Source organism: Cyprinus carpio, chromosome B14, assembly GCF_018340385.1.
Source record: "Cyprinus carpio isolate SPL01 chromosome B14, ASM1834038v1, whole genome shotgun sequence".
NCBI lineage: Eukaryota > Metazoa > Chordata > Actinopteri > Cypriniformes > Cyprinidae > Cyprinus > Cyprinus carpio.
In genome coordinates, this window is record NC_056610.1 from 10763229 (window position 1) to 10771081 (window position 7853).

Here is a 7853-nt window from a genome sequence, read left to right on the forward strand (position 1 = left end):
CTAAGCCCCTAGCGTGAGTTTTTTTGGGCAACTGTTATTTTAGAATGTATGTAATGTAACTGTTGTTTTAAAAGTTTGAGAAGCACTGCATTAAGCCCTAAAACCTTTGCAGGTTTGAGTCCCAGATTTTCAATGTGGTCTTCTCTTACACTTATGGAACCCACTGTACTTTCCTATCCACATGTAAAAATAGACTCTAAATATGTTAACTATTTTATACTGTTTTACAGGCTACTTATTTATTTTTGAAGGCAACATATATTTGTGTATCTTATTATTATTTTTTATAGATTAGCCTACTTGTAGTGTGCATTAAAATGATTTGAAACACAGACCTCCAATCTTGTTTGGACAAGGACTATATTTCATCACTCAAAGTGAAAGTGAATGCCAGCCAAAAAATAAGGTGTGGTGTGAAAGCGAAGACAGAACCAAGTAAATTAAAACAAAGAGCGAGAGAGAAAGAGAGATCAGAAGATTGCACGGAAGAGAGTGGATAAGGTAAGCTTGAATGTGTTATAATTTCTTATAATCAATCTTCTTATAATGTTAAATGTAGAGTAATTGTTTTAAAGGGCAAAATATCAAGCAAATAGAATAGGTGAAGGAAAGCACAAACATAGGGTACTTTTAAACATTTTATCTGATGCACTGAAATACATATGATTTAAGAGTCCAAATATTTTTGTTGACCAATGTATAGGTTACAGTAGGCTACGTTTAAACTTTGCAAATCAGGTTTGTCATATCTGAAATGCAATCAAGCTCCATTAAATTATGTCTGTATATCCTAATGAAGCTTTAGAGACGACAGTGGCATAACAAGGAGTGGCATTCATCATCATAATTTAATGCTTGTAGTTCAGTTTACAGCTGTATATAGTATGCACCATGTTCAAAACAAGAACCAATTCTGACTGGAAAGTAAAAGAAGAATTTCTTTGAAATTTACAAGTATAAAACACAATAAAAATAGATTTAGTTGTAGATGTAGATGGGTGTTTCTTTAACTATGGACAGATTTTTTCATATTAAAGAAATCACAGGGGAATTCTGTTATGAAAACCGTTAACATTTGTTATTTTTAAAAGCATTCTGTAGTGGAAATTTTAGTGATGGAAATTACATTTTTGGAATAAAACGACCAACAGCCAACTGTCTTTCTAAATAATGATAATTTAATAATATGATCATTTCATTTTAGATGTCCTTAATAATAATAATAATAATAACATAAAAAACAATCACATTAAAATCTAAGAAATTACATTCATGAAAAATAAATAAACAATGAGGCAATAACACGGGTTTAAACCTGTTAGTTTTGAAAAAAATCAACCTCTGGGGAATGAAAGTGCAGTATATCAGTGGAGTTAAGGAGTGGGTGATATCTACACTGTGAATGTGATGTGTTCAGATGTCTGGTGTGATGGGAGAGGAAGATCTGGTTCCCAGAGCGCGCAGCAGGCTGCCGGTGGTGTGTTCTGCTGGACTCGGGCTTCTCATGCTGCTGGTTGCTTGGCTGCTGGACCCTGACAGGTTCAGTGAGAGAGCTGGAATGATCGCTTTTTGCATCACAGTTGAAACATTTATTCACAGTATGTGCTTGTTTGCAGAGGAGTGGCTCTTTCATTCAAGGCAAAGGTTAGAAAACAATTTGTATACCATGTATGTCCTTGTATTATGCAATTTAGTTAGAAATATTGTCTTCACTCTTAAAAATAAAGATTCTAAAATGTGTTTTGTCCAGCAATGGCATAGAAGAAACATTTTATTTAAAAAAAAAAAAAAATCTATTCCACTATTTTGTAGAATGGAAAGTTTTCATTGATGTTAAAAGTTTATCATGGAATCATATGCCAAAAAAAAAAGAAAAAAATGTTGCAAGTATTCAAAAATGTATTGTTTCAATATATAATATGCTCTTTTTCTAGGTATCATGGCAGAATAAATGAGATATTTCAGGCTTGCTTTAGAGGGCATGTTGTATTCGGAATGTGTTCAATATTCCTGATGCTAATGCTGGGTGTAGTTTCATTCTCTGGAGAACAGAGGAGCACCATACCCCTCATGTGTGCCGTTTACCTGTTACTCAAAAGCTTGGGGTTTCTGGTAAGATTCATCACATGGCAGGAGAGCAATGTTTACATCAAATGATTACTTGAATAATATTCAGTACATACTTGTTCAACTGGTTCAGTTACATGCTAAAGGAACAGTATGCAGTGTTGCACAGCACTTTATTTACATTTATGCATTTAGCAGACTTATAGTGCATTTAGGCTATACATTAATTTTATTTTGTTTTTACCTAACATGTGTTCCCCTGGGAATTGAACCCACAACCTTTCGCGATGCTAACACAATGCTCTACCACTGAGCCACAGGAACACATTTGTACATTTGCAGTGGTTTTCAAGTGGTCTACACAGTTGAGTCTATAACGATGTTCAAAAATATAAGATCGTCACACTCAAAAAGCACAGTTTGGAAGGTAGAAGATATTCAGTCTTAATTTGAAATGCTACACAAGAAACAAAACACACCCAGTACTCATTAAACAAATGAAGGTCACTGACAGAAAAGTACACTGTTTGCATTATATAATGATCAACTTAAGGTGCTGTATAATTTCAGCTTCACCTTTGCTTTCACAGATACTGGTGAGATTGATCAGGACACCTGATTCTGAGATTTAATACTGATATTAATAGCTCAGAGATGTTCAGAATACCCCTGTGGTTTTCTGATTGCAGTTTCTCTCTTCAGTTCAGGTTTCCAACTTAAACCATCTAAAACCAACTAAAATCTTATTTTATATATTTATAAATTACTGTTAATATTGAATATTACACAGTGTCATCCTTCACAGCAGCTTGGTTCATTACTTGTTCGTACCTTTAAGATTACTGTGGAAGCTTAAATTCCCATTCCATTAAAAAAAGACTAATTAATATATATATATATATATATATATATATATATATATATATATATATATAAAATAATAATATATTTCTGTGTTTTTGCAGGGCCCTGCTCCGGTTGAGATCTCAGAAATCTGTGAAATGAAGAAGATGAATGTGGCACATGGTTTGGCCTGGTCTTTCTATATCGGCTACCTCAAATTTGTCCTTCCAGGTACATTCGTTTGCACTCTACCTGTGAGACGATACTTGTTGAGGCCTCTAAGGGGCAGTAATTACACACGGTTTACTCAAAGGCAGCTAACTAAATAGCTGGATGTATTAATCATGTCCTAGTTGTAACTTCAGAAAATTCTAAATTTAGTGCACAAACTAATTTTATGGTGGTTTTGGTAAATGGTAGTCCCTGATAACTTTATCCTTTCATATGGAAGTGTGCACAATCATCATAATTTCAAAGTCATGTTTCAAATGTGATTAAATGATGACCCTGAGCTGTAAAACCATCTGATCATATGAAAGATTCTCCTTACTTTCTATTTTCACGTTTCTGTTCTTTCACCTGCAGATTTACAGAACAAGGTGAGCCAGTACTCCTCCACCAAAGGGAAACTGAGCTCTCCACGTCTACATATCCTTCTGCCCCTCAACGCCAAGGTTCCAACCAAACCTGAAGAGGAGGACACTAATGTGATCTTCCACGAGAACCTCCCAGAACTGGAGCGGGACACAGCAGGGGTGCGGAAACGTAGCTACAAGAATAGTGTCTACAAGATCACCCAGGACAAAGAGGTGGGTTAAAGCTGATTGCTGATAATTGAAGTTACTGGAAATGATCAAGAACTTTTTCAAAGAAATTATTGCAAAAGATATATTATATACAGAGCATTTAAACTAGCACCAGTGTGTCCTCTGATTGAGAGATATAGTTGTGTTGCCTGTTAATGCGCATGCTTCTAGTCTAAACGTCTCTGGTGTTCAGGAATTCCACACTTTTAAGTAGGCTATGTGGTAAGGTTTTATGGCAGAACTGATGCAGAGGTTTGTGACTACAGAAATATACTTTGACAACCTACCTGAAATACTAGACACAGGGATAGCAGAGTTAGGATAGCAGAGTAGGATGTATAATATGCCAATTGGGATGCAGCAACACAAACCTTTGACTTTCAAAACAGCATCTCCTTGTGGCTAAAAGCTGCAGTGGCACTGAAAATAAATCCAAGGTCATACCTTCTCTTTGTGCTGCTGTAGACTTTTAGCTGTGTTCTGGAATACGCCACACCACTGCTGACGCTGTATCAGATGTCCCATGAGAGCAGTGCAGGGTTTGGAGAAAGAGAACGAAAACAGCAGGTCCTGTTGTTCTACAGAACACTCAGCCAAATTCTGGAAGATTCTCTAGAGTGCCGGAACCATTACCGGCTCATCCTGCTCGACGGTCAGAATTTCATTCAAATTAGAGTTTGAAATAGAATTTAAAATCTTATCTGGATATAATTCTGCAGTTTTCTCCTATAGTTGTTCATCTCTAATACTGGTTTTATACACCTGTTTTTCAGATGAGCACACAGGTGACCCTCATTACCTCTCCAGAGAAATCATCCAGCACCTCAAACAGCAGGACAGAGAGATTCACATGGATCCCATCCAAGAGCAAACGAATGAAATCCACCCTGTTCCAGAAGAGGGTCCGATTAAGTATTTTAATGGTGTGCGTCATGCCACTTATCCAGAAGACCCAATAAGCAATGACCCCACCCTCATGTTTAGCCAACCACAATCCTTAAGATCTGAACCAGTGGAGACCACTGATTATTTTAACCAACCTATTAATGCAAAGAGATGAGACTGAATCATGCAGTGCTCTGCATGAGTTCTTGGTTGCTTGTGTTCAGCCTTAGAATTATTTCATAGGCCTTGATACAATAATAATATTTAAGAATCCATGAAATCAGCTGTTCATTACCACCCTCATTTTCTCTGTGTGTTCCCTCTCTGTCGTGTCTTGCTCTGTAAATATGAACAGTTTTAATGACAATTATCTACCAGGACCCAAATAAAAGCTCATGACACATTCACACTTTCAGTGTTATTTTAGAATCATGATTTTTTTATTATTTTATTATTTCAGTATATTTACTTTATTATTTGAATATCATTGGTATTTTATTATTTATTTTTTATATACTATAGTTTTTGGTAATATTGTGAATTTTCAGTTTCATTTTATTTAAAGTTAAGGTTTTATTAATTTTGTTGTGTGTTTTGGTCATTTTTATTTTGCTTTTTTAAATGTCTATATAGTTTTTTATTTATCAGTTTTGTTAGTTTATTTAGTTATAGTTATTTTAGTACTTCAAGGTAAACTAAATGAAAATAAAATAGGTTAAAGATTTTTTTTTATATATTTTATGTTTACTTTATTTCAAGTAATGAATATATTTTTTGTGCCACCTATGCCACTAATAAATGTAGCATAATTTATTTACAAAATTTGATATTATATAGGGTTTTTTATCAGAGCCATATGCTTCTTTGAATATGTTGAAAGATATTGCTTTGTTAACACCTACAAAAACACAGGCATTTTGCGTAAAGATGTTTTGAGGACTTCTTGTTGCTCATTTTTTTTTTATTTTTTATTTTTTTTTGATTTTACAATAAATCACATTAATTTTTGCCTATTAAAAATGGCAACCTTAAAATTAATGTCTTCATATATTCCGATGTATGCTTTTTCCCTTAATGAAGAACTACGTCTTCTCAATAAATGCTGTTGAAAAATTCCCTGCTTCTTCCAGTGAAACAGCTCTCCTCTGACTGACTGTTTAACTTCCATGTCCTGTGGCAGAACAATTACACTGAAGGAGAGAAACAAGTTTAAACAAGTCATGATGACGGAGGTGATGCATAACATATCATTTAATCTGAATCACTACACTGCTCGTCCATGACTAACATGTTTAAATCTAACATTTACCCACAGATCAAATGTCTTATCCAGTTGAGATAGCTAATTTAAAATGATCTATTAAGTGCTTACTCTGAAGCTGAGCAATTTAGCCAAGCAATATTTTTTATGAAGTAATATACTACCCCATCAGGTTCCTGCAGCTGAGCTAATGTAATTTGGCACTCAAATGATAAATGAAAACTAGAAGTTGTTAAGTTTATGGATGGTTTGATCATCTTTTTATTGTGAATTATTATGTTTGAAAATGACTGATGGTTTTCCTATGAAGTGATCCATATATGCAGCTGATTGAAAGAGCATGTCCATCAGGTTTTGACTTGACAGTGATGGATGAACTATCACGGGTTTCACTATCATCTGTTTGTGATCAAAATCAACAAAGAGGAGCTGTGAACTGGAAAGGAGGAAAGAACTAAAATATTTCAAAACATATTGTTGAAATAAATCTAGTCTAAGGTCACATGAATGTATTTTCTTAACAGCTGCTTCAGTGAAGACACAATCATTTTCTGTATGTCACATTACGAATCACTCCATGGTCAGAGGTTTCCAAATAATTTACTCTTTCTTCCTCGTTCACCCACTCAGTAAAACATATACGTGATCTGTGGCTCATTTATTCTCCCTTCAGTTAGGCTACATGACTTCTGGAAGGTGCTTCTACAGAAGTCTCTTCTAGTTCCTTTGTATTATCGTAAGATGATTCTGCACTTCTGCATGTTCGAGTGGGGCAATGTGACGTCACGACGCGCAGAGAACAAAGGTGAGGTCACGAGGAAAAGTCCCTCATCGTGACTCAGAGACAGACAGACGGCAACCAGACAGTTGCTGATAATGCCAGTAAAACTGTAAAAGCACTTTCTAGATCAAACCTGAAGCAGATCAGACAGACTTGAGTCACAGATCTGCTTTCTTTTGGTTTAAATTGTATCATGTTTATTAATTCAATGTAATTTGAAAAATTAAGGCTTCAATGAGTGATTGTAATATGAGTGTAAACGTGTTTCCTGGTTCATAGAGAAGGCTGCTGAACTGGATTTTACTGACCGTGTGTTTGTCTTTCTGGTCATGTGAGTGAATAATCTCATCTCATCTCACACCGTCTGAATCACTTTCTAGAAATTACATTTTTAGTACAGCACATAACTGTTCTGTCCATCAGCATTTATGTGCACGTGCGATGTCAATTTGAATCATCTGTCACAATGAGGACATATATAGGCACTTCTGTTTATTTAAAGGTCACTAATCTTAACACTAAATTTTTCATTCTCAAATTAAAATTATAATAATAATACCGTATATATTATTTTTCCGTTTTTTTTTTTTTTTTAACCAAGGGTCTAAAAAGTAATATTCCCATACTTGTCTGTAATAGGCTATTATCTGAGAAACTACATGTAAAATAAGTAAGTAAATAAATAAATATTCAAGGAGGCATTCCAGGACCCAGGTGAATTTGGGGGGGAGTAGATTAAAAATTGTGGAAAAAGAAAAATATATAATATATAATATTCCCATAAATGGCTGCTACGGATGAAAGTAGTAATGTTTAGGATGTCATATTAATTGAGAAACTACATGTAAACAAACAAATAAATAATTTAATGAATGAATAAATAAACATTGCAGGACTACTTAAGTGAATTTCAACAACACTAAAGTTTGATTAAAAATTGTGGAAAAAGAAGTAGTAAATAAAATACAAAAAATACAAAAAAATTAAATGGGGAAAATGATATAGTATACATATAAAAGTAGTTTAGTAATGTTTATGATCTCATATTATTTGAGAAACTGCATGCAAACAAACAAACAAACAATTGAATAAATGAATATTGTAGGACTACTTCAGTGAATTTCAAAAATGTTAAAAGTTGATTAAAAATTGTGGAAAAAGATGTAAAATAGGCCTACAGTAAATAAATAACACAATAAAATAACTAATA

The 7853-nt window shown here is 34.1% G+C and overlaps 1 protein-coding gene across 1 annotated transcript; it reads left to right on the forward strand.

The window, feature by feature from the left end:
• The first annotated feature begins 377 nt into the window (after positions 1 to 377).
• On the forward strand, positions 378 to 5008 carry LOC109091093 (stimulator of interferon genes protein-like). The gene is made up of 7 exons (XM_042738038.1): positions 378 to 501; positions 1418 to 1644; positions 1935 to 2112; positions 3033 to 3141; positions 3496 to 3719; positions 4182 to 4368; positions 4490 to 5008. Exons 2-7 carry the CDS (start codon positions 1418 to 1420, stop codon positions 4774 to 4776), a joined length of 1212 nt encoding a protein of 403 aa, XP_042593972.1. The 5' UTR covers positions 378 to 501; the 3' UTR covers positions 4777 to 5008.
• The last annotated feature ends 2845 nt before the right edge of the window (positions 5009 to 7853 follow it).